Raw genomic sequence first — 26,324 nt, forward strand, 5'->3', positions numbered from 1 at the left:
GAGATGGCCAAGGCGAACCTCGAGGCCAGCCAGGAGGACATGAAGAGGTGGTATGATCACAATGCCTCCTCCGTTGAGTTCGAGCCTGGACAACAAGTATGGGTGATGTCCCCCACCGAACCATGTGCCTTGCAAGATAAGTGGACGGGGCCCTTCAAAGTGGTCGAGCGCAAAAGCCCCGTCACTTACCTCATCGACCTGGGGACCTCCCGGAACCCCCTTCGGGTCCTCCACACCAACCGACTCAAACCACACTTTGTGCGCTCAGAACTCAGCCTCCTGATGGCTACGGACAGTGGGGCAGAGGAAGACTCCGAACCCCTCCCGGATCTTCTGAAGACTCAGGAGAATGACGGCTCCGTGGACGGGGTCCGGCTCTCTGACGCCCTCACTTCGGAGCAACGCCAGGGCTGCCGGAACCTCCTGCTGCAGTTCGCTACCCTGTTCTCCCTCACCCCCGGGGTCACCCCTTGGTGTTTGCACGACGTGGACACCGGGGACAGTCCCCCTGTCCGACACCGGGCCTACCGCGTACCAGATCGGGTACGGGCCTGCATACAGGAGAAGTGGCCAAGATGCTCACAATCGGGGTCATCGAGCCCTCGGACAGTCCCTGGGCCAGTCCGGTTGTATTGGTCCCCAAAGCCACTGCCCCCGGCACCGCACCTGAACTGAGATTCTGCGTCGACTACCGGGGCTTGAACGCTGTCACCCGGACCGACGCTCATCCGATCCCCCGAGCAGACGAGCTGATCGACCGGCTGGGGGCCGCCCGCTACCTCAGTATCTTCGACCTAACAGCGGGCTACTGGCAGATCGGCCTCACACCCAGGGCTCAGGAACGGTCAGCCTTCTCTACCCCCGATGGCCACTACCAATTCAAGGTCATGCCCTTCGGCATGAAGAATGCCCCCGCCACGTTTCAACGCCTCGTGAACCAGGTCTTGGCGGGGCTCGAAGAGTTCAGCGCTGCCTACCTGGACGATATCGCTGTATACAGCCGCCACTGGCCCGACCACCTCCGTCACCTCCAAGAGGTCCTACAGGCCCTCCAGCGGGCCGGCCTCACAATTAAGGCCGGCAAGTGCCAAATTGGCCAAGGGTCTGTGACCTACCTTGGGCACCAAGTGGGAAGCGGGCTGGTGGCCCCGCTACAACTTAAGATTGCTGCCATCCAGTCCTGGCAGCCCCCCGTCACCCAGACCGAGGTCCGAGCCTTCTTGGGGCTCACCGGCTACTACCGGCGGTTCGTGAAGGACTACGGCAGCATCGTGGGGCCCCTCACGGGTCTCACGTCCAAGAACCAACCGAAGCGGATTAACTGGACCCCCGATTGTCAAGCGGCCTTCGAAAAGCTGAAGGCCGCCCTGTGCACCGCCCCGGTGCTCCAGGCCCCCGATTACAGTCGGGAATTCGTGGTACAGACCGACGCCTCCGACCACGGCATCGGAGCCGTCCTCTCTCAGTTAAACCCCGAAGGTCATGACCAGCCGGTGGCCTTCATCAGTCGACGTCTCCTGGCCCGAGAACAGCGCTGGAGCACCATCGAGAGGGAGGCCTTCGCAGTGGTGTGGGCCCTCAAAAAGCTCCGGCCCTATCTCTTCGGTACCCACTTCCGGGTACAAACCGACCATCGACCCCTGCAGTGGCTGATGCAGATGCGGGGGGAGAACCCAAAACTCTTGCGCTGGTCCATTTCCCTGCAGGGAATGGACTTCACTGTGGAGCACCGACCAGGCCAAGACCACGCCAACGCGGATGGCCTGTCCCGCTTTTTCCGCCTCGACGAAGAGAGTCCCCAAGGAGATGGGTGACTCTCCCCGCCTTCAGCTGGGGGGGACGCATGTTGGACAGGCCACACGAAGGGCTTGCTCCCTCCCCGCACGACAGGGCCCGAGCTCCGGCCCACCAGGCATAACCCACGAAAAGCACCTGTACCCCGTCCCCCGACGGATCTTCTGCCCTCGGACCTCTACTCATCACGGGGCCCAGCCCCACCGGCTCCCCCGGCCGGTTCAAGCCGCCATCTTGGGCCCTGCACCACGAGGCCGCGTGGCCTCGCCCCGACCCTAACCCCGGGCCTGACCGGCCCCGACATCCCGGCACCACCATCCACCCGGCAGGTGAGCGGACCACTTGGCAGGTCAATGGGAGGACGAAGTGTCAAGAGCTCTTCCCCCGCCAGGTGCCGATCGCCTCCAGCTCCCCCAGGCGCTAGCTCCACCCCCTGCTGGGTGTCTGGACACCTTCATCCCGGGCCCTCCGACCTCCAAGTGCGAGGGTCCGGACATCAAAGCGCGCCTGCCCTATAACTGGGGCAACTCCGGAGCAGGAAGGCAGTTGTATCCTGGAGTCGAGAGACACCGAGAGAACTCAGCCTTGACGGACTACTGGCGCTGCCGTAGCCCGCTCTTGTGAACCATCGTCCTGCCTGCTGGCGCTGCCGCGGCCTTCTGCAACATCCATCCTCGTCGGGACCTGCTGGCGCTGCTGCGGCCCGTTGTAACGACCATCCTCACCGGGACCTGCTGGCGCTGCCGCGGACCGTACATCGACCATCTTTCCGGGACCTGCTGGCGCTGCCGCGGACCGTGTACCGACCATCTCGACCGGGACCTGCTGGCGCTGCCGCGGCCCGTACCAACTAAACCACCAAGCTCGAGGATTGTGAGCTAGTCATCATCTCATCCGAACTACCTGACTGGTAAACAGACTGTCCAGTCCCCCCTGACCCTGCATTGAGAGACTTGAATCCAGGGGACCCCAGAGTCCAGACCTCCTTGTACCATTCAACCGTACCTTAAGAAGTGCTTATAAAGAACACTGAACCTTATCCGTGTGTGGTATCTGTCTGTGGGGGCGGAAGTTACTTGTCTGTACGATCGCTGGAGACGGCTCTCCCCGGAGACCTCTCCTCTTGACCCCGGCCGACCCTCCCGGTCCGTCTACCCTTTCTAACAACCTGGTGTATCCCTGCTGTAACCCTGTTGTAACTCTACTGTACCCCTGCTGCACCCCTGATGTACCCGTGCTGTACCCCTGCTGCACCCCTGCTGCACCCCTGCTGTACTTCTGCTGTACCCCTGCTGTACCCCTGCTGTACCCCCTGCTGTACCTCTACTGTACCCCTGTTGTATCCCCACTGTACCCCTGATGTACCCCTGCTGTACCTCTACTGTACCCCTGCTGTAGTCCTGCTGTACCCCTGCTGCACCCCTGCTGCACCCCTGCTATGCCCCTGCTGTGCCCCTGCTGCACCCCTGCTGCACCCCTGCTATGCCCCTGCTGTGCCCCTGCTGCACCCCTGCTGTGCCCCTGCTGTACCCCTGCTGCACCCCTGCTGTACCCCTGCTGTACCCCTGGTGTACCCCTGCTGTACTTCTGCTGTATCCCTGCTGTACCCCTAATGTACCCCTGCTGTACCACTGATGTACCCCTGGTGTACCCCTAGTGTATAACTGCTGTACCCCTGCTGTACCCATGCTGTACTTCTGCTATATCCCTGCTGTACACCTGATGTACCCCTGTTGTACTCCTGATATACCCCTGGTGTATCTCTTCTGTACCCCTGGTGTAGCCCTGCTGCACCCCTCTTGTACCCCTGCTGTAACCCTGCTTTACCCCTGCTATACCCCTGCTGTACCCCTGCTGTACTTCTTCAGTACCCCTGCTGTACCCCTCCTGTACCCTTGCTGCTTCCCTGATGTCCGTCTGTTGTACTCCTGCTGTATCCCTGCTGTATACCTGCTGTACCCCTCCTGTACCCCTGCTGTACCCCTGCTGTACTGTCAGGTCTGTCAGGTTGTCAGTAGCACATATATAGAGAGCACGCCACTAACCTTTTGTCTGGATACCAGCAGAGACGATGATAGCTGATCTATTCCCCGATTCCCCTGAGCATAACCCCCAGCAGAGGAAAGAAGACCCTACTATGTGAGGTGGAGCCCAGAGGAAAAAGGGAAGGGGATAAAATAAAGAATATGCTGCAATCGGTAGGGTCCCTTCAGGGTCTGGTCTGGGAGGTAGTACAAGCTCGGGTGGATACAACCCTGCAGAACAGGAGAGAGAGAGAGAACAGTTGTAAGGGTGATCTCACTACCACCTGTAGGTATAAGCACTCAACCCTACTCCTACCCACCAGAAGAACTGCAGCTAGGATGGTCGTCTACTTCTGCCAGGGTTTGAGAGCCTGGCTTGTGACACAACAATTCTCAAAAGCAAGGTAAAGTCCCATTCAAAGTATGACTTCCAATTCCCTTGTAGTGAGGTAATCCAGCCACAACATATAGAGATAGAACCTCACTCTCTGCTCCGTGTGCGGTGAATTTCCATCGTTATTCAGCGTCTACAATACTGGAGTACGTTTCTAGAAATCAGACAGTGGCTGTAATACATCTTAGAGAACACTGCCCGCTAGCGCCACAAAACGATAGTGTAAAAGGCCAAAACAATAAGCAGACTGCAGTAATAATGTGCTTAATGCTCCAGCGATCTTATACGTAGGGTGGTTAGTCTTCCTTGCCGTAGTAACCACTGAAGCCAAAAAGACGTAAAGTATCTGAGTACACCGATGACCCAAAACAACCACAGGGGTCGCGGTGCTTCTGTAACGCTCACCGGCGTCTTCCGTGAAACATAAGGCCTATGCAAACTGAGTCAAATCGTAGCGACGAAGAGCACCCCAGTGCCCCCTGACTCTACTAGAATCCTCGCTAGGCAAAAGGGAGGCGGTCAAGGAAGGAAGCGCACAGGCTGTTCTTCCCATGTTACCTGAACCGCTACGGGATGAATCTCCGGGCACTTCTCAATCTCCACTGCGTTGCGTGTTCTCAGCTGGAACGGGACTCGGCCCGACTTGGGAATAACTGCGGAAATGCTTCTCTCTGGAATCCACCGGGGAGCACCTTCCGCCATCAAGATCCTTCTCTGTTCTGCCTCCGGAGGAAGTGCTTATGTACTGCAGGCCCCGTATTGCATCCCATTGCCTGTAGAGAATTGTAGTTTTTGGGGCGTTTACTTAGTTTGAGCCCGGAAACTGGCTTCAGTGTGATGCGGTGACCGGCCTGTTTCGGCGCTATTAAGTGGCGCTATTTGGCGTGACAGTACCCCTTCTCAAGGACCGACGACTCGCCGGTTGACCAGGCTTGCCAGGATATACTGCATGGAAGTGGTCCACCAACTCCGGGCAATTCAGATTAGCCTCGGGTTCCCAGGTCCTGTCTTCCACCCCAAAACCCTTCCAGTCCACTAAGTATTGAACCCGCCCTTGTACTAGCCGGTAATCAAGGATCTCCTGCACCTCGTACTCTTCATGACCATCTATGACTATGGGTAAAGGTTTCTCCGGCAATGTCATACTGCCCAGGCAAGGCTGGAGTAGGGACACATGGAAGACTGGGTGGATTTTCCAGGAAGGAGGCAACGACAACCACATGGCCACAGGGTTGATAACTTCCTCAATGCTATAGGGGCCTATATATCTAGGTTTTAGTTTATTTATACACCTTAAATGCAGGTTTTTTGTGGAGAGCCATACCTTGTCCCCCACCTGGTATTCGGGTTCTTTCGTTCTCTTCCTATCCGCATGGGTTTTTAGGGCGTATTGGGCAGTTGCTAGATTCTGTTTGGCCTCTATCAATACAGCCCTGAGGTGTGCATTGTGTTCATGTATGCTAGGCACTGGGGATTGGACCGGCCATTCAAACGGAAGCATGTTGGGGTGATGACCATAGACACAATAAAAAGGAGAACATCCTAGTGTGGAATGTGTGGCGTTGTTATAGGCGAACTCTGCCATCCATAAGAATGTGGGCCAGTGTAAGGTGTTTTACATGGTAAAACAAAGGAGGTATTGTTCCAGGGTTTGATTCAGGCGTTCAGTTTTGCCATCCGTTTGAGGGTGGTAACTAGAGGAGAGTCTTGCCTCGATGTCCAACGTTTTGCAGAGAGATTTCCAGAAGCGAGAGGTGAACTGAGTATCCCGATCAGTGATCAGAACGTTAGGGATTCCATGGGCTCAGACTACATGCTGGAGGAAAACCAAAGCGAGCTCCGAGGACGTGGGTAAACCCACCAGCGAAATAAAATGGCCCATCTTCGTCAGATGGTCAACTAACACCAGTATTGCTGTCTTTCCTTTGCAGGGGGGCATTTCCACTATAAAGTCCATTGATATGGTGTGCCAAGGACGTGGGGGAGTAGGCAAGGACCGGAGTAGGCCTACTGGTTTAGTGTGAGTGGCTTTTCCCTATATGCATACCGCACAGTTCTTGGTATATTCCTGGACGTCTTTTCGCAGCCCGGGCCACAAAAGGAGCATTCCACACAGGCGATAGTCTTGTATTCCCCTAAGTGTCCTCCCAAGTCTGACTCATGAGCCCATGTCAATACTTGTTGTTGCTGGGTCTTGTGAGGTATATACAGTGCATGGTAGTGGTAGGCTAACTCCTCAATTTCCGAGCGGTGTTCAGGTTCTTCTTTGATCCAGGCTTGTACATCCAAGTCCGCTAAGGACACTCTCACATCCTCAAGGAAATCTTGGGAGGTGAGTAGTGCTATGGTCTGTCTGGGAGGTTCGGCCTCGGTGAGTATGAACGGTGGGGGCCGCTGGGTTCGAGAGGCTGTGTTTTCTGATTCGCCCATACGGAAAAGGGCATCCGCCTTCACATTTTGTGGCCCTGGTCGGAATTTGATTATAAAATCGTAGTCTGAAAAGAACAAGGTCCACCGTAACTGACGGGGTGTCAGAGCCTTTGCGGTTTTCAGAAACAGCAGGTTTCTATGGTCCGTGTAGATTTTCACTGTGTGTAGTGCTCCCAATAGGTAGTGTCGCCATTCTTCGCAAGCTCTTTTTATGGCCAACAATTCCTTGTCGGAGATGGTGTAATTGATCTCGCTAGGACTGAGTTTTTTTTAATAATACGCTACAGAGTGTAGCTGACCATTTTCGGGATGTCGTTGGGATAACACTCCTCCCAATGCATGTTGCGAAGCGTCTGTTTCGAGAACAAAAGGGAGCTGTGGATCCAGATGGCGCAGGATAGGAGCATGCGTGAACTTATCTTACAGAGAACTGTACTCCTGAGGCGGAAGCCGGGAGCGTTACTTGTGTTTTAAAATTTGAGTGTCACTTTGTGTAAATTGTGTTCTTAACTTACCTCACTTCGGCTAATTCCTGGGGCAGTAACCCATATCTTGTCAACCCGCGCAGCGGATCTTAACGCTGTTGCGGACTTTGACAAAACAAACATTTGCTGACGCCATTGCCGGCGTGCACCGAGGCCACGCCTCTTCGAGGCCACACACCCCCAGCGCCTCCCCCACTATAAAATATGAGCATTTGGCGGAAGCACAGCGGACGAGCGCAGCGGGCGCGCCGTCAGCGCGCCGCAGGCGCGCCTAAGGCAAGCCCGTCTGCGCCCGTCCGCGCCAGGACGAGCCTAGGGCCAGTCACCCTGGAGTTTTCTACTCAATCAAGGCTATCATACTCCAGAGACTCCCTGTTTCAACTAAACCAGCCCCTCCAGCCTTCTTGTACTCATATCTTTAAAGGTGAGAGCTGTTGTGTCCATTGTCCTCACTGCCCATTTAAACTTACTCCAGCAATGACAAGTCAGGCCCCCCTGACAATCATTAATATGGCCTTGTTAAACTGCAGATCCCTGCCCAAACACGCTCAAAAAATCCATATGCTACTAGAAGAGGAGCAATTGGAGATTCTGTTTCTTACTGAAACATGGCTCGCTACAGAATCAGACTCTGATGTTGTACAGGCGCTTCCTCAGGGCTATCTCGTGCAACACTTGGACCGAGTGAAGGGAAGGGGAGGAGGGATAGCGATTATTCACAAGGACCAATTTTCATGTAGATTTCATGACAGCCCCCTATTGGACTGTGAAAATGTACACTTTAGCATTCAATTGTCCCCATGTAACTCCCTTTCAGGAGTCCTCATCTACCGTCCACCAGGGGCCCTGGGACAATTCTGTAGCTCCCTCTTGGAATTCTCTTTCGGCTATGACCAGCACCTTACCCAATTTTCTAATCTTAGGAGATCTTAATATTCATTTCGATAATAGCAATAACAACACCGCCTCAGAATTGCTTTTAGACCTGGCTATTCAGCACCTCCACCTACAGAGCGACCAACCTACGCATACTCTTGGACATTTACTTGATCCTATTTTATGTAACATTGCTGATCTTAAAATAAATGTCCCGATCCCTCTGCCTTGGTCGGATCACCTGCTTATCCCCTTTAGGTGGGAGATTCCGACCATCTCTCCTCCTAACCAACCTCCCGGCAGACCGGCTCGTCCCTGGGCCAAACTAGACACCGAAAAATGGAAGCAGGTCTTGGAATTTTCCAAGCCAAACCATGAAACTGACCCCGTAATAGCGGATGCAGAGTTTTCTTCCTGGATCGAGAACTCTCTCAACACGATCCTCCTAAAAAAAACGTACCTTAAATCCAGCAAAAAAATTTCCTCTCTATGGTTTACCCAGGAGACCCGCCTTCTGAAAAAGCTCTTTAAAAGGGCGGAAAGAGTGTGGCGGAAAGATTTCGACCTTAATAGCAAGAGGGACAACAGACTGGCCATTCTTAATTACAAAAAAGCCCTGAAAAATGCCCAAACAGCCTTTTTCCAGGACAAAATTAGTGCTGCAACTTGCTCATCGAGGGAGACTTTCCGAATTGTAAAACAACTTCTAAAAACACTAGAGCCCATATGCTCGACTGACCTCTCGGACAACCATTGTAATGAGCTGGCCACTTATTTTGATCAAAAGATTCAAAATATTCTTCAACAACTTTCCCCGCTCACCCCTACGGACCCCTCATCTATGCCCCTAATGCAAGTCCAGAACCTGAATACGGGACTTGACACATTCACGCCCATCAGTAAGGACACCTTATCCCCCATCCTTCAATCACTTAAAAGTGGTTCACCGTCTGACCCCGCCCCAGTCAAAATCTTAAAGTAGGTAGCATCCACCATTCTTGCGCCAATGGTAAACTTAATTAATGCCTCTCTAGCAGATGGAATAGTGCCCCCTAGCTGGAAGAAGGCGAAGGTTAGGGCCCTACTTAAAAAACCCAATGTAGACCCCCTCAATCTATCCAATTTTAGGCCTATTTCTCTCCTTCCGTGTATCAGCAAGATGACAAAAAAATTCATTAATGCCCAGCTGTCTAATTACCTGGAATCGAACGAACTACTCAAACCTTCACAGACAGGCTTTTGCCCTGGCCAGGGTACTGAAACAGCGATGGTGACGGTGGTCGAAGAGGCCAGGAAGATCATGGATGCAGGAGGTTCAGTGGCAGTGATCCTCCTGGACCTAAGCGCGGCCTTCAACACGGTCAGCCACCAGATCCTGGCCCAGTGGCTTAGAGATCTTGGGATCACAGGTGTCGCCCTGTCCTGGTTGAAATCCTTTCTTCATTGCCGCTCATTCCAAGTGATAGAGGGTAGTTACACCTCCAAAGAGACCCCTATACGTTGTGGAGTGCCTCAGGGCTCGTCCTTGAGCCCCACGCTCTTCAACGTTTATATGTCCCCTCTGGAAAAGATTGTCACACCATATGGTATCAAACTTCTGACGTATGCGGATGATACCCAGCTGGTTGTCTCTCTTAGTCAGCATGAAAATCCTACCATCGACCTTTATTCCTGCCTGAGAGACATAGCCGCTGGATGGACAGATCTCACTTGAAACTTAATAGTAACAAGACTGAGATTCTGGTGATGGGGAATCAGTCCCACTTTCGTCCGGACTTCCTCTGGCCCCCATGCATGGGCAGGCCTCCAACCCCCAAATCCGAGATTAAAAGCCTCGGACTATGGCTGGACCAAAATCTCACCATGCATACCAAAGCAAGGAAAACTGCTGGTGTCTGTTATGGTCTCTTGCGCTCTGCCCGGAAGATTCTACCATTGCTCCCTTTCCAATCGTGGAAACTCCTGATCCAAGGCCTCATTCTGTCAAGGTTGGATTACGAAAACGCACTGTACCTGGGCGCACCGCGGAAAGTAACAACTAAACTCCAGGTAGTGCAGAATACGACTGCACGGATTCTTACCAACACCAAGAGTCGTTGCTCGGCCAAGCCGGCCATTAGAGCACTACACTGGCTGCCTGTCTTGGAAAGAGTGCAGTTTAAGGCGCTCTGTCTAACACACAAAATTCTCAACGGGAAAGTCCCCCCTATCCTCAAAGATCTGGTGACTCCTTACATCACCTTCAGATCCCTCCGATCTTCTGATGCTCACCTAACTCTGCCACCTAAGATCAAGAGAGCACGATCGGGAGGTCGTTGCTTCTCTTACAACGCCTCCAAACAGTGGAACTCCCTCCCCCCTGACCTCCGTGCACAACCTAATCTTCTAACATTCCGTAAATTTCTGAAGACCTGGCTGTTCCCGTAGGCTTCCCCTATTGATTCCGCCTGTACTTCTGTTCAGCGCTGGGACGCTTACGGGCAGCCGTGCGCTCTAGAAATCTTCTAACATAACATAACAGTACCTGAAAGGATCGGGCTGCCTCTTCTCCCCATACAAAAGGGACGTTTTTCCGTAGTAAGCTGGAGATAGGGTGTATCACCTTTGAAAAATCCTTAATGAATCGCCGGTATAAATTTGCAAAGCCGAGGAAGCTCTGCACAGATTTGATGTTCTGAGGGGTTTGCCATTGGGTGATTGCCTCCACCTTGCTTGAATCCATTTGAAACCCCTGGGCGCTAATGATGTAGCCCAAAAACGCCACTGCCTGGACATGAAAAAGGCATTTTTCGAGTTTGGCATATAAAGAATGTTGTTGAAGCCACTCTAAGACTGCTCGTACATGGACTACGTGTTCCTGGAGGGTAGAGGAATAGATTAAAATGTCATCAATGTAGACCACACAGAAGGTATCCAAGTACCCTCGCAGTACCTCATCCATAAAAAACTGAAAGGCCGCAGGGGCGTTGCAGAGCCCAAAAGGCATCAACCTATTCTCGAAAAGACCGAACTTGGTTCTGAAGGCCGTCTTCCACTCGTCGCCTTTTTGGACTCGCACCAGGTGATAGGCTCCTCTGAGGTCAAGCTTTGTGAAATACTTTGCCCCCTTTAATTGGTCCAGAAGTACCGGTATTAATGGCAGAGGGTACCGGTTCTTTATTGTCACCCGATTCAGAGCACGGTAGTCAATACACATCCTCAATTCTTCACAGTCTTTCTTCGGTATGATGAAAAGTGGAGAGGACGCGGGGAGGAGGAGTGCCTGATGAATCCTGATGCCAGATTGTCTTCGAGGTAGGTCTTCAAGTATTGTGTTTCCGGTTCAGGCAAGGCGTACACCCGGCTACACTGTATATGCGCTCCCGGTATCAACTCGATACGACAATCATACACCCGATGGAGAGGCAATCGAGTTGCCTTTTGCTTATCGGACAAGGTTTGATAGTTGCGGTAGGTGTCAGGCAGGATGGTCGAACTGCAGTACCACTCTTGGGTACAGGCTGTCGCTAGGTACGTGGCTGGCGTTTCCTCGTGGTCTTTACAACATACGTCTTCTTGTTTGCAATGTTCCTGGCAGTAGACAGAAGCCATGGTAAACGTGCGTGCTGCCCAACTGACCACGGGGTCATGTAATGTCAACCAAGGCATTCCCAGGATTAGCCAGAACTGTGGTGCTTCGATAAGGTCAAATCGGATATACTCATGATGGCCAGGACCCAATGCCATCCGCAGGGCAATAGTTCGGTACTTCACAGGACCGGAAGAGAGGGCGGTCCCATCTACTGCCTTCACGAGTTCAGGGGTGTCTTTCTTTTCGCAGGAAATCCCTAGTCTGAGGGCGTACTCCTAGTTGATGTAGTTACCCGTTGCTCCAGAGTCCAGCAGGGCATCCAGTTCCAACACGTCCCGGGAGGTGATCCACAGGGACACACTAACGTTCAGATGAGCGACGGCATGTTGCTGGGTGTTTGCTAGCACAGATGAGATCATGATGCGTGAAGCACCCAAATCAGAGACCTCATCCTGACTTGGGTGCTTTAGTTTCCCGCCGGTTCGTCTCGTCTCATGGTTGCTTGCACCCAAGGAGCGGAGGTTCTACCAACTACCGGAGTCCGGGCATGGCACTCTCTAATGAAGTGGCCTCCTTTGCCGCAGTACAGATATAGTTTCATTCTCCTACGTTTGTCCCTCTCTTCAGGGGTAAGGGGGCCTCTAATTCCTCCCAATTGCATTGGTTCGGGTCCCTCTACGGTCTTGGGATGTTCTTCCAACGTTTACATGGCACCTCTAGCACGCATCGCCCGACAGCACGACCTCAACATAATCTCATACGCCGACGACACTCAGCAGATTCTCTCCCTCACAAAGGACCCCCTCACCGCCAAATCCAACCTCCACCAGGGAATGAAGGCCGTCGCCGACTGGATGGAGGACAGCCGCCTCAAACTGAACGCAGACAAGACGAAAATCCTCATCCTCGGATCCAACCCCTCCACATGGAACGACTCTTGGTGGCCCAATTAACTGGGGTCCCCCCCGGCCCCCACCGACCACGCACGCAACCTGGGAGTCATCCTCGACTCGAAACTCTCCATGACCAAACAAGTCAACGCAGTCTCCTCCACCTGCTTCAACACCCTCCGCATGCTCCGCAAGATCTACAGATGGATTCCGACCAGCACGAGGAAAACAGTCACCCAGGCCCTGGTCAGCAGCAGACTCGACTCCGGAAATGCCCTCTACGCCGGAGCCCCGTCCAAGCTCATCAGCAGACTACAGAGAATCCAGAATGCCTCCGCACGCCTGATCCTCGACATCCCGCGCAGCGACCACATCACCCTCCACCTGAGGAACCTGCACTGGCTCCCCGTCGACAAAAGAATCTCCTTCAAACTCCTGATCCATGCACACAAAGCACTCCACAAAACCGGCCAAGCCTATCTCAACAGTCGACTCTCCTTCTACGTACCCAACAGGAACCTCCGCTCTGCTGACCACGCCCTGGCCACGGTCCCACGCATCCGGAGAACCACTTCCGGAGGCAGGTCCTTCTCCCATCGCACCGCCAAGACCTGGAACGCCCTCCCCTCGACCTCGACAAACCGAAGACCTGCTGTCTTTCAGGAGACAACTCAAGACCTGGCTCTTCGACCAGTAACAGCACCTTCCCCCCATCCCCCCTCCCAGCGCCTTGAAACCCTACCAGGTATGTAGTGCGCTTTGCAAATTATGTGATTGATTGATTGATTCCATGGTACTTTTTGGTCGGGTATCGGAAAACTGGGTCTCTCCTCTGCTCTTGTCCCCTTTGCACTCCAGGAGGCGGTGGTCCAGTTTCACAGTTAGGTCTATTAGTTCTTCATATGTTTGTGGCAATTGCACGGCCTGAGCGAGGACATCCTTGAGTTCCCCTCTGAGCCCCTGATAAAACAGGGTAATCCTTTTCTGCGGTGGCCATTCTGTTTCCATCACCAATCGATTAAACGTCGTAATGTATGACAGTAAATCCTGGGACCCTTGCCGCAAGGTGAGAAGTTCTCTATCCAACGTCATCATATGTGATTTGCTATCAAACAGTTTCCTCAGGGCTAGGCAAGAATCCGGGAAATGATGCAGGACAGGATCGTTTCTTTCCATCAGCCGGATGGTCCAGCTGGCGGCATTACCCCTCCATATAAGACATCATAAAAGCTGTTTTGGCGGCTTCCCCCTGGAATACGGCTGGTTTGCATAGGAAATGAAGCCGACATTGATTTAGGAAAGTTTCGAACTTCTTTGGGTCCCCATAAAAGCGTTCAGGGGGGCTAAGGGAATACTGGTGTTCTGTAACACGTGAACAGTGGGAACAGTGTCTGTGGTTGCGGGGGAATAAGGGGTAGCAGTGAAAAACCCACCCCCTGAGCTAACAGGATTAGGGGGATGTGTAGCAGAAACAGGAGGGGGTAGGGTAGCTGCTCTGATGTAGGAACCTTCTCCCTGACCCTTGCGGGAGAGACCCGTGACCTCCCTAGGCAACGTGCTCACCTCTCTCTGTACGTTCTGGTTTTCCAAACGAGAGGTCTGCACCTCCTGTTGCAGAGCCGTCAGGCTTTCCAACAGTGAGGATAGCACCGCGTTGGTATCCATCGTCCGGGCTGGGCGTAATCGTGGGCTTGACAATCTGTCAGGTCTGTCAGGTTGTCAGTAGCACATATATAGAGAGCACGCCACTAACCTTTTGTCTGGATACCAGCAGAGACGATGATAGCTGATCTATTCCCCGATTCCTCGGAGCATAACCCCCAGCAGAGGAAAGAAGACCCTACTACGTGAGGTCGTGCCCGGAGGAAAAAGGGAAGGGGATAAAATAAAGAATATGCTGCAATCGATAGGGTCCCTTCAGGGTCTGGTCTGGGAGGTAGTACAAGCTCGGGTGGATACAACCCTGCAGAACAGGAGAGAGAGAGACAACAGTAGTAAGGGTGATCTCACTACCACCTGTAGGTATAAGCACTCAACCCTACTCCTACCCGCCAGAAGAACTGCAGCTAGGATGGTCGTCTACTTCTGCCAGCGTTTGAGAACCTGGCTTGTGACACAACAATTCTCAAAAGCAAGGTAAAGTCCCATTCAAAGTATGACTTCCAATTCCCTTGTAGTGAGGTAATCCAGCCACAACATATAGAGATAGAACCTCACTCTCTGCTCCGTGTGCGGTGAATTTCCATTGTGATTCAGCGTCTACAATAAGGGTGGGCGTAGTGGGCGTAGTGAAGCTACGTGAAGCAGCGCGTAGTGTGCCCAAATCTACGCACACTCGCGCGCTACGCGTAGCCCCACTACGCGCCACCCGCCTCCCGCCCGCCCTCCTTTTAAATCAAACCCCACATGTAAAATAAATAAGAAGTAAAGAAACTTACCTGAAGCGCGGCGTCTCCGGGGCTCCCTCTTCCATTTCTGACTTCTTCTGACAAATGCGCATGCGCGGACGCCCGCGCATGCGCATTTCTCGGAAGAAATGCGCAATTCGCGGGCGTCCACACATGCGCATTTGTCAGAAGAAGTTGGAAATGAGGAAGAGGGAGCCCCGGAGACGCCGCGCTTCAGGTAAGTTTCTTTACTTTTTATTTATTTTACATGCTGGGTTTGATTTAAAAGGAGGGTGGGCGGGAGGCGGGTGGCGGCGGCAGGCAGCTACGCTTCGCCCTGGGTGTGCATAGCGCTAGCCTGCTTCGCCTAGTTCGAAAAATGCGAAGCAGGCAGCGCTAAGGAAACTACGTGGGCGAAGCGTAGTGTCACGCCCAGGGTTAGTCTACAATACCGGAGTAAGTTTCTAGAAATCAGACAGTGGCTGTAATACATCTTAGAGAACACTGCCCGCTAGCGCCACAAAACGATAGTGTGAAAGGCCAAAACAATAAGCAGACTGCAGTAATAATGTGCTTAATGCTCCAGCGATCTTATACGTAGGGTGGTTAGTCTTCCTTGCCCTAGTAACCACTGAAGCCAAAAAGATGTAAAGTATCTGAGTGCACCGGTGACCCAAAACAACCACAGGGGTCGCGGTGCTTCTGTAACGCTCACCGGCGTCTTCCATGAAACATAAGGCCTATGCAAACTGAGTCAAATCGTAGCGACGAAGAGCACCCCAGTGCCCCCTGACTCTAGTAGAATCCTCGCAAGGCAAAAGGGAAGCGGTCAAGGAAGGAAGCGCATGCGCTTTTCTTCCCGTGTTACCTGAACCGCTACGGGGTGAATCTCCGGGCACTTCTCAATCTCCGCTGCTTTGCGTGTTCTCAGCTGGAACGGGACTCGGGAATAACTGCGGAAATGCTTCTCGCTGGAATCCGGCGGGGAGCACTTTCCGCCATCAAGATCCTTCTCTGTTCCGTATTGTCAAGCACCTTCTGCCTCCGGAGAAAGTGCTTATGTACTGCAGGCCCCGTATTGCGCCCCATTGCCTGTAGGGAATTGTAGTTTTTGGGGCGTTTACTTAGTTTGAGCCCGGAAACTGGCTTCAGTGTGATGCGGTGATGGACCTGTTTCGGCGCTATTAAGTGGGTGATCGCGACATGTACCCCTGCTGTACCCCTCCTGTACCCCTGCTGTACTTCTTTTGTACCCCTCCTGTTCCCTTGTTGTACTCCTGCTGTACCCCTGCTGTACCCCTGCTGTACCCCTGCTGCAACCCTGCTGTACCACTACTGTACCCCTGCTGTACCTCCTCTGTATCCCTGCTGTACCCTTGGTGTATCTCTGCTGTACCCCTGTTGTACCCCTGCTGTACCCCTGGTGTACCCCTGGTGTATCTCTGCTGTACCTCTGTGGTACTTCTGTTGTACCCCTGCTGTTTACCTGATGTACCCCTGCTGTACCCCTCCTGTACCACTCCTGTACCCCAAGTGCACCCCTGGTGTATCTCTGCTGTACCCCTGTTGTCCCCCTGCTGTACGTCTGTTGTACCCCTGCTGTACCCCTGCGGTACTTCTGTTGTACCCCTGCTGTACCCCTGGTGTACCCCTGGTGTATCTCTGCTGTACCCCTGTTGTACCCCTACTGTACCCCTGGTGTATCCCTAGTGTATCCCTGCTGTACCCCTAATGTACCCCTGCTGTTTCCCTGGTGTATCTCTGCTGTACCCCTGCTGTACTTCTGTTGTACCCCTGCTGTTCTCCTGGTGTACCCCTGGTGTATCTCTACTGTACCCCTACTGTACCCCTGCTGTACCCCTGATCTATCCCTGCTGCACCCCTGCTGTACCCCTGCTGTACCTTACTGTACCCCTGCTGTATCACTGCTTTACCCCTCCTGTAACTCTGCTGCACCCCCTGGTGTAACCCTGCTGTATCCCTCCCTGCTCTACCCCTGCTGTGCATCTGCTGTACCCCTCACCACTAAGAAAAGGACCAACTCACAACTGGTGCACTTCCCCTCATCAGTAACTAAATGACCCACTCGCAACTCATTCACTTCCCCTCATGAATTAACCGAATGATCCACTCACAACTAGTGAGCTTACCGTCATCACTAACCAAATGACCCACTCACAACTGGTGCACTTTCCCTTCACTAAAATGTCCCACTCGCAACTAGTTCACTTCCCCTTATCACTACCTGAATAACCAGCTCACAACTGGTCCAATGCCCCTCATCACTAACCAAAAGATCAGCTCTCAACTAGTTAACTTCACCTCATCACTACCCAAATGGGGGCGTGGCGGCTGGATGCATTGTCGTTCCATTGACCGGTCTCCCTGCTTTACGCCTTTCCTCCGATACCTTTGATTGCGCGAGTTCTTTGCCAGGACCGGGCGTTTGTTCTGTTGGTGGTTCCCGGCTGGGTTCGCCGCCCTTGGTTTCCTCTTCTGAGGGAGATGGCCGTCCAGGAGTGCTGGGTGAGCCCGGTTCTTCCGTACCCATTGCGGGGCCCTCCCCTTCCTGTGGGGGTTCTGGGTTGGCTTCATCTTCAGGCCTGGCTCTTGAAAGGATGAACCTGCTGGCTCGGGGTTGCTCCCTGGAGGGGGTGGAGTTGGTTTAGGGCTCCCACCGCCCAGCTACTCTTCTTTCTTATTCTCGCCATTGGGGGTCCTTTTCTCAGTGGTGTGTTTCGAAGGGATTGGACTCTGTTGGACTTGGCCTTTTTGGCAGGGTCACCCCTAAACTTTTTGCCTTAAGGTCTCACATGCTGTTGGTGGTTTTAGGCTTCTGGGCACTTTAGCACTGTGGTCCAGTGCACAGTGCGTGCGCTCTCTGTGCACATTTGGTGAAGTTGGCCTGCCCTTCCATAGGAATGCATTGGGGATAAGTGTGTGTCAGTGGTAATTCCTGTTATGAGAGGAGCAGTGTGGTCAAGTCTAGTATGTATGAATTTGTGAGAATAAATGCTGCGCAATGGTGTGCGCAGGTTTATTATCACTGTTTTAGAAATGCCACTTTTAGAAGTTGGCATTTCTGTGTGCTATGTGTCTGCCTGCCTGATGTGAATTGCATGTCTGGCTTGTGAGTGGCAGGGGCTGGGAGGTGTGTGTGGCTCCAGGAGGGGCAGGGTGAGTCAGCACTAGGCTGAATGGGACATCCGCGTTGGGAGTAGTGGGAGGAGTAATCACCTGACTCTGAATAGGGCTGTGCCCAACCTAGACAATACTGTCTCCGCCCCCTGTGGTGTGTCTGATCACCTAGCCCCCACCTGACAAAGGAGAAGAGGAGCTTCCAAATTAAAGTGCTCCAAATCCCCCCTGAGCCAGTTGCATCTGGTTTCCCCATGCCCTGCACTATAGGCAAAGGATTTGGTGATATAAATATAGGGGCTGTGACCCCATGATGTTGTTCCGTTCTCTCTTCTGGTGCTGTTCCTGAACCTGCTAGGGCGTGTTGCTGCTGGGGCCCAGGAGGAAACCCCATGAGGGCTTGCCTCCCTGGGCCCAGCTATGCCCCAGGGACCTTTTGCTGCATTTTGCGACCTGAGAGACCCTTTGCTAAGGAGCTCTGGCTCCTAGCGCCTAGGGACTGCTATATTTTAATTGCCATGGGGATGAGACGAGCGGGGGCTTCGCAGTGCGGAGCTCCAGCCCATTTTGAGGGAATCCCGACGTAGGGATTCCCCCGCAGTTTTGCCCAAAACCAAATGGGAGCCTAACCCGCTTTATGCATCTGAAAATAGCGGGTGTCCACCCCGCTTGTGTGCCTATTTGCGGGAGCCTACTCCGCATTGCCGCTATTTTTATGCTCTAACCGCATCACTGCCATGGCCCGGGAAGAAAATGGGAGCCGCTGCCGAGGACACCAGAACCGGAAGACAGGCGCCTGCGTCTGTCTGTGGGCGGGGCCTGGTGAGGAAGCCGGTCAGTGTCTGGCGTGCACCATTTCCGCTTCCCCCTGCCTTGGGGGAAGCCGCGCCAAGCCTCGCGGGTTGTCCAAGGAAGTCCCGGCCCGGGTGAAGAGGTGAGGCCAGCGAGAGAGAGCCTGGCCCCTTCTACTCTTCATGCTCAGTGGGCGGCCTTGCGGGCTTTCCTCAGTCATCTGTTGGATGGGTTAGATCCTTTGGTGGCCCGACTACTTCGGAGTTGCTTTTTGCAACATTCCAGGGCTATTTGCCTTGTGCCATCCTGGGTTCTTCCATTGGTGATGTGGGCCCTTCAGGAGGCTCCTTTTGAGCCCCTGGGGTCCGTGGATGTCAGATTCCTCACCATGAAGGTGGTATATTTGGTGGCCATCGTCTCTGCTGGTCCGGATAGGGGAGCTGGGTTCTTTTCTGCGCTCTCCTCCATTCTTGCGGGTCCTGCCGGACCGTACCGTATCCTACGTTTCTGCCCAAGGTGTCTTTGATTGTCAACCGTTCCCATGAGGTGGTGTTGCCTACTTTCCCTCTGGTCGTTGGGTCTGAGGTGGATTCTGCTCTCTCACTGTTGGATGTTCGGCGTGCTGTATTATTGTATTTGGAGCGGACTGCGTCTTTCTGCTGCTGTGACAACTTATTAGTCACTTTTGGTCCTGTCAGGTCTGGTCATAAACCTTCCCTCTCCACCTTGAGTCGGTGGATCAAGCAGGCTATCTTGCTGCCCTTTGGTGCTCAGGGTGTCAGCCCTGGTGCAGGGTCGATCTACCAGGGGTCTGTCTGTCTCCTATGCCTCGTTCAAGGGGGTGTCTGCTTAGGATATCTGTAGGGCAGTGACCTGGTCCTCCCCTCACATGTTTATGGATCACTACCGGGTGGTGTTGGGTGGTCCTTCGACTGAGGCGGTTCTCAGGGCTGGTTCTTCCGGCTCTTGATATTGCCGCCTTCTGTGCTTCTTCTTGGTTTTCCATTTGTTTAATTTTTGTATTAAACCTGCTGTTTTGCATCATCCCGTTGACTGTGGTTTCTTGTGAGTTTCCATGAAGCCGCTGAGCTTGGGTATGTGCTCACTTTGTAACTCTGGTGGCGAGGAAGACTTACGAGGAGGTAATGCCCCTGTTACTTACTGGTAATCTTCATTACTTCCTTGCCATAGGAGTTCCCATCCCTCCCTCCCTGTTTTTCTATCAGCTTTATCGGTTCTTGGGGCTTGACAGTTCTACAGGAAGTGTGGTGGGCTGCCCCTCCCCTTATACCGGGTCAAGGGTGACGGTGGTCAGCCATGTTGGGGAGGGATGAGAGGCATGGAACGCTGATTTGCTTTGGAGGGTTCTGATGTGGATCTGAAGCTCACTTCGTAACTCATGTGGCGAGGAAGACAATACTTAGAGTAATGAAGATTACCGGTAAGTGACCAGGGCCTTACTAAAAAATGGACCCACGCACAACTGGTGTCCTTCCCCTCATCACTAACCAAATGACTCACTCATAGCAAATGGAGCAGGTGTTTAGGGCTGGCGTTAGCCAATACTTTTTGATAGTACTAAAGTTACATGCATAATCCTCTTAATTACAGGGGCTTCCAGCCAGCCCTCTTCAGCCAGTTGTTTGCCACTGTGACATTTGCATCGTCCTTCAGCACTGTACTGCATACACAATGGGGCGACGGGTCAGCCCACTTCAGTCATTGGCTAACTTCAAGGCGAATGACGGCATTCTGCCCTTTCATGACGAGCACATCTACACACAAAGCAGATCATTCATTCGTCTTTTACTGTGTTAGTCACATTTTCCTTCCGTCCACTGCAGCACAAAGCGTGGGGCTGTGGGTCAGCCCGCTTCGGCCACTGGCTGACTTCAGTGTGAGTGAACACAGCGTGGGGCAGTGTGTCAGCCCGCTTCGGCCACTGGCTGACTTCAATGTGAGTGAACACAGCGTGGGGCTGTGGGTCAGCCCGCTTTGGCCACTGGCTGACTTCAGTGTGAGTGAACACTGTGTGGGGCAGTGTGTCAGCCCGCTTAAGCCACTGGCTGACTTCAGTGTGAGTGAACACAGCGTGGGGCTGTGGGTCAGCCCGCTTTGGCCACTGGCTGACTTCAGTGTGAGTGAACACAGTGTGGGGCTGTGGGTCAGCCTGCTTAAGCCACTGGCTGACTTCAGTGTGAGTGAACACAGCGTGGGGCAGTGTGCCAGCCCGCTTCAGTCACTGGCTGACTTCAGTGTGAGTGAACACAGTGTGGGGCAGTGTGTCAGCCCGCTTCGGCCACTGGCTGACTTCAGTGTGAGTGAACACAGCGTGGGGCTGTGGGTCAGCCCGCTTCGGCCACTGGCTGACTTCAGTATGAGTGAACACAGCATGGGGCTGTGGGTCAGCCCGCTTCGGCCACTGGCTGACTTCAGTATGAGTGAACACAGCATGGGGCTGTGGGTCAGCCCGCTTCGGCCACTGGCTGACTTCAGTGTGAGTGAACACAGCGTGGGGCAGTGTGTCAGCCCGCTTCGGCCACTGGCTGACTTCAATGTGAGTGAACACAGCGTGGGGCTGTGGGTCAGCCCGCTTTGGCCACTGGCTGACTTCAGTGTGAGTGAACACTGTGTGGGGCAGTGTGTCAGCCCGCTTAAGCCACTGGCTGACTTCAGTGTGAGTGAACACAGCGTGGGGCTGTGGGTCAGCCCGCTTTGGCCACTGGCTGACTTCAGTGTGAGTGAACACAGTGTGAGGCTGTGGGTCAGCCTGCTTAAGCCACTGGCTGACTTCAGTGTGAGTGAACACAGCGTGGGGCAGTGTGCCAGCCCGCTTCAGTCACTCGCTGACTTCAGTGTGAGTGAACACAGCGTGGGGCAGTGTGCCAGCCCGCTTCAGTCACTGGCTGACTTCAGTGTGAGTGAACACAGCGTGGGGTAGTGTGTCAGTCCGCTTCGGCCACTGGCTGACTTCAGTGTGAGTGAACACAGCGTGGGGTAGTGTATCAGTCCACTTCGGCCAATGGCTGACTTCAGTGTGAGTGAACACAGCTTGGGGCAGTGTGTCAGCCCGCTTCGGCCACTGGCTGACTTCAGTGTGAGTGAACACAGCGTGGGGCTGTGGGTCAACCCGCTTCGGCCACTGGCTGACTTCAGTGTGAGTGAACACAGCGTGGGGCAGTGTGTCAGCCCGCTTCGGCCACTGGCTGACTTCAGTGTGAGTGAACACAGCGTGGGGCAGTGTGTCAGCCCGCTTCGGCCACTGGCTGACTTCAGTGTGAGTGAACACAGCGTGGGGCTGTGGGTCAACCCGCTTCGGCCACTGGCTGACTTCAGTGTGAGTGAACACAGTGTGGGGCTGTGGGTCAGCCCGCTTCGGCCACTGGCTGACTTCAGTGTGAGTGAACACAGCATGGGGCTGTGGGTCAGCCCGCTTCGGCCACTGGCTGACTTCAGTGTGAGTGAACACAGGGTGGGGCTGTGGGTCAGCCCGCTTCGGCCACTGGCTGACTTCAGTGTGTGTGAACACAGCGTGGGGCTGTAGGTCAGCCCGCTTCGGCCACTGGCTGACTTCAGTGTGAGTGAACACAGTGTGGGGCTGTGGGTCAGCCCGCTTCGGCCACTGGCTGACTTCAGTGTGAGTGAACACAGCGTGGGGCTGTAGGTCAGCCCGCTTCGGCCACTGGCTGACTTCAGTGTGAGTGAACACAGCGTGGGGCTGTAGGTCAGCCCGCTTCGGCCACTGGCTGACTTCAGTATGAGTGAACACAGCGTGGGGCAGTGTGTCAGCCCGCTTCGGCCACTGGCTGACTTCAATGTGAGTGAACACAGCGTGGGGCTGTGGGTCAGCCCGCTTTGGCCACTGGCTGACTTCAGTGTGAGTGAACACTGTGTGGGGCAGTGTGTCAGCCCGCTTAAGCCACTGGCTGACTTCAGTGTGAGTGAACACAGCGTGGGGCTGTGGGTCAGCCCGCTTTGGCCACTGGCTGACTTCAGTGTGAGTGAACACAGTGTGGGGCTGTGGGTCAGCCTGCTTAAGCCACTGGCTGACTTCAGTGTGAGTGAACACAGCGTGGGGCAGTGTGCCAGCCCGCTTCAGTCACTGGCTGACTTCAGTGTGAGTGAACACAGCGTGGGGCAGTGTGCCAGCCCGCTTCAGTCACTGGCTGACTCCAGTGTGAGTGAACACAGCGTGGGGCTGTGGGTCAGCCCGCTTCGGCCACTGGCTGACTTCAGTATGAGAGAACACAGCGTGGGGCAGTGTGTCAGTCCGCTTCGGCCAATGGCTGACTTCAGTGTGAGTGAACACAGCGTGGGGCAGTGTGTCAGCCCGCTTCGGCCACTGGCTGACTTCAGTGTGAGTGAACACAGCGTGGGGCAGTGTGTCAGCCCGCTTAAGCCACTGGCTGACTTCAGTGTGAGTGAACACAGTGTGGAGCTGTGGGTCAGCCCGCTTCGGCCACTGGCTGACTTCAGTGTGAGTGAACACTGCGTGGGGCAGTGTGTCAGCCCGCTTCGGCCACTGGCTGACTTCAGTGTGAGTGAACACAGTGTGGGGCTGTGGGTCAGCCCGCTTCGGCCACTGGCTGATTTCAGTGTGAGTGAACACAGCGTGGGGCAGTGTGTCAGCCCGCTTCGGCCACTGGCTGACTTCAGTGTGAGTGAACACAGCGTGGGGCTGTGGGTCAGCCCGCTTCGGTCACTGGCTGACTTCAGTGTGAGTGAACACAGCGTGGGGCTGTGGGTCAGCCCGCTTCGGCCACTGGCTGACTTCAGTGTGAGTGAACACAGCGTGGGGCTGTGGGGCAGCCCGCTTCGGCCACTGGCTCACTTCAGTGTGAGTGAACACAGCGTGGGGCAGTGGGTCAGCCCGCTTCGGCCACTGGCTGACTTCACTCAGAATGAGTGCATTCACGAGGAGCACGTCCACACAAAAACTGTTCAGTGGCAGAGACTACGACGGCAATGTTTGCTTTTTCAGACCCCAAACAATTCTCTTTTAAGCCAGTGTTTGTTCTGGGTTCATGAGAACACAGCAGCTTCCCTAACAATAAAAGTAGCAAAACCCAAAAGTCTGGTGGACATTGTCAGACGTATTGGCTTTGCTAATGCATGTTTATTTTTGGACTGGAATGATGTAGTGTCTAACATGTCTGTGCACGTGTTAACTTAAGCAATAAAAAGTGTAAGCAAACCGATTTTCTGTATTTTTAGCCTCGTAACCTCACATCATAAGGCCATGGGAGTCAGTCGGTGAGAGTGAGCGCACTCTGGCTCCGCCTCTACATCTCTCTCACCCTCTCTCACCCTCTCTCACCCTCACAGATCTATGGACAGTACACAGACCAGCTGTCAGACTTCGCCCGCAAGGAGGCAGCCAAGCTCTTGTACCAGAAACAGGCAAAAGAGCGAAAGGCTAGCGCCCCGAAGCGCGACAGTGAGCCTGAGGTCAAGTGCCTGCACTACTCCAAATGGCGAGGTAAGAGCCCTGGGCATGCGCACAAACACTAGGGAGTCTGCCCTCTTCTGGTGAGAAATGGAAGTGACCTACAGATTGTCTAACAGCCCATCCATTTCTGTGTCTGTGTGTATTATGTCATAACATTTCACCTTCTCCTCTCTCCACCTCACCCTTCTTTCTCTCCACCTCTCCCTGGACTCTCCACCTCTCCCCGGACTCTCCACCTCACCCTTCTTTCTCTCCACCTCACCCTTCTCTCTCTTCACCTCTCCCTGGACTCTCCACCTCTCCCTTGACTCCCCACCGCCCCCTTCTTTCTCTCCACCTCACCCTGGATTCTCCACCCCCCCCCTTCTCCTCTCTCCACCACACCCTTCTTTCTCTCCACCTCTCCCTGGACTCTCCACCTCTCCCCGGACTCTCCACCTCACCTTTCTTTCTCTTCACCTCTCCCCGGACTCTCCACCTCACCCTTCTCTCTCTCCACCTCTCCCTGGACTCTCTGCCTCTCCCTGGACTCTCCACCTCTCACTGGACTCTCCACCTCTCACTGGACTCTCTACCTCACCCGTCTCTCTCTCCACCTCATCCTTTTTTCTCTCCACCTCACCCTTCTCTCTCTCCACCTCTCCCTGGACTCCCCACCCCACCCTTCTTTCTCTCCACCTCCCACTCCTCTCTCCACCTCACCCTTCTCTCTATCCACCTCACCCTGGACTCTCCACCTTCCCCTGGCCTCTCCACCTCTCCCTGGACTCTCCACCTCCCCCTGGACTCTCCACCTCTCACTGGGCTCTCCACCTCCCCCTCTACTTTCCACCTCACCCTGGACTCTCCACCTTATACTTCTCTCTCTCTCCACCTCTCCCTTCCTTCTCTCCACCTCACCATCCTCTCTCTCCACCTCACCCTTTTTTCCCTCTACCTCACCCTGGACTCTCCACCTCATCCTTCTCTCGCTCTACCTCTCCCTGGACTCTCCACCTTTCCCTTGGCTCTACACGTCTCCATGGACTCTCCACCTCATCCTTCTCTATCTCTTCCCTCTGTACCCATCACTTTCTCCATCTCTTACCTCTGTACCAATCACCTTCTCCATCTCTTACCTCTGTGCCCCATCACCTTCTCCATCTCTTACCTCTGTACCCCATCACCTTCTTCATCTCTTACCTCTGTATGCCATCACCTTCTCCATCTCTTATCTCTGTGCCCCATCACCTTCTCCATCTCTTACCTCTGTACCCCATCAACTTCTCCGCCTCTTACCTCTGTACGCAATCCCCTTCTCCATCTCTTACCTCTGTGCCCCATCACCTTCTCCATCTCTTACCCCTGTACCCCATCACCTTCTCCGTCTCTTACCTCTGTACGCAATCCCCTTCTCCAGCTCTTACCTCTCTGCCCCATCACCTTCTCCATCTCTTACCCCAGTACCCCATCAACTTCTCCGTCTCTTACCTCTGTACGCAATCCCCTTCTCCATCTCTTACCTCTGTACCTCATCACCTTCTCCATCTCTTACCTCTGTACACCATCACCTTTACCATCTCTTACCTCTGTACACCATCACCATCACCTTCTCCCTCTCTTACCTCTGTACCCCATCACATTCTCCCTCTCTTAACTCTGTACCCCATCATCTTCTTCATCTCCTACTTCTGTACCCATCACCTTCTCCTCTTGTCAAGATCCTAGAATCTTCGATCCTGTTCCTCACCCATTGGAGCCGCAGTTCTGAAGGTGGCCGTAGATTTTTCAGGAATTCATCAGTTCAGATTTTCAAATTGATGATAGACCATCAAAGCTCGTTTTCTTATAACCATTCCTAACTGTAAGAAATTCGAATATTTTTTTTGGGTGGCCAACTGTCCCCCTCAATGAATTATTACACTTCTCATTGGGATAAACCTTCAAAGTCATGAAATGTACCAGAGCTCTATCCCCTGGTAGCGATGACACGGAGCAGACCGGCTTAACTTAGGGCAATGTGTAAAGCATTTATGGAAGAGCAAAGCAGTAATAAAGTCAAAACAACAAGTAATAAAGACCCAAAAGGAGGTTACAAAGATGGAGTAAACAAAA

The 26,324-nt window shown here is 53.8% G+C and overlaps 1 protein-coding gene across 5 annotated transcripts in view; it reads left to right on the forward strand.

Annotated features, from left to right (window-relative positions):
* Nucleotides 1-26,324, forward strand: part of CLCN1 (chloride voltage-gated channel 1) — a 1,161,279-nt gene that overhangs the window by 714,185 nt on the left and 420,770 nt on the right. For all 5 annotated transcript variants that reach the window (XM_085620355.1, XM_085620357.1, XM_085620356.1 and 2 more), the window contains exon 2: nt 24,107-24,260. In XM_085620355.1, coding sequence (XP_085476481.1) covers nt 24,107-24,260 — 154 coding nt within the window. The remainder of the gene's footprint in view (nt 1-24,106; nt 24,261-26,324) is intronic.

This window comes from Triturus cristatus, chromosome 7 (assembly GCF_964204655.1).
Source record: "Triturus cristatus chromosome 7, aTriCri1.1, whole genome shotgun sequence".
NCBI classification, from domain to species: Eukaryota; Metazoa; Chordata; class Amphibia; order Caudata; family Salamandridae; genus Triturus; species Triturus cristatus.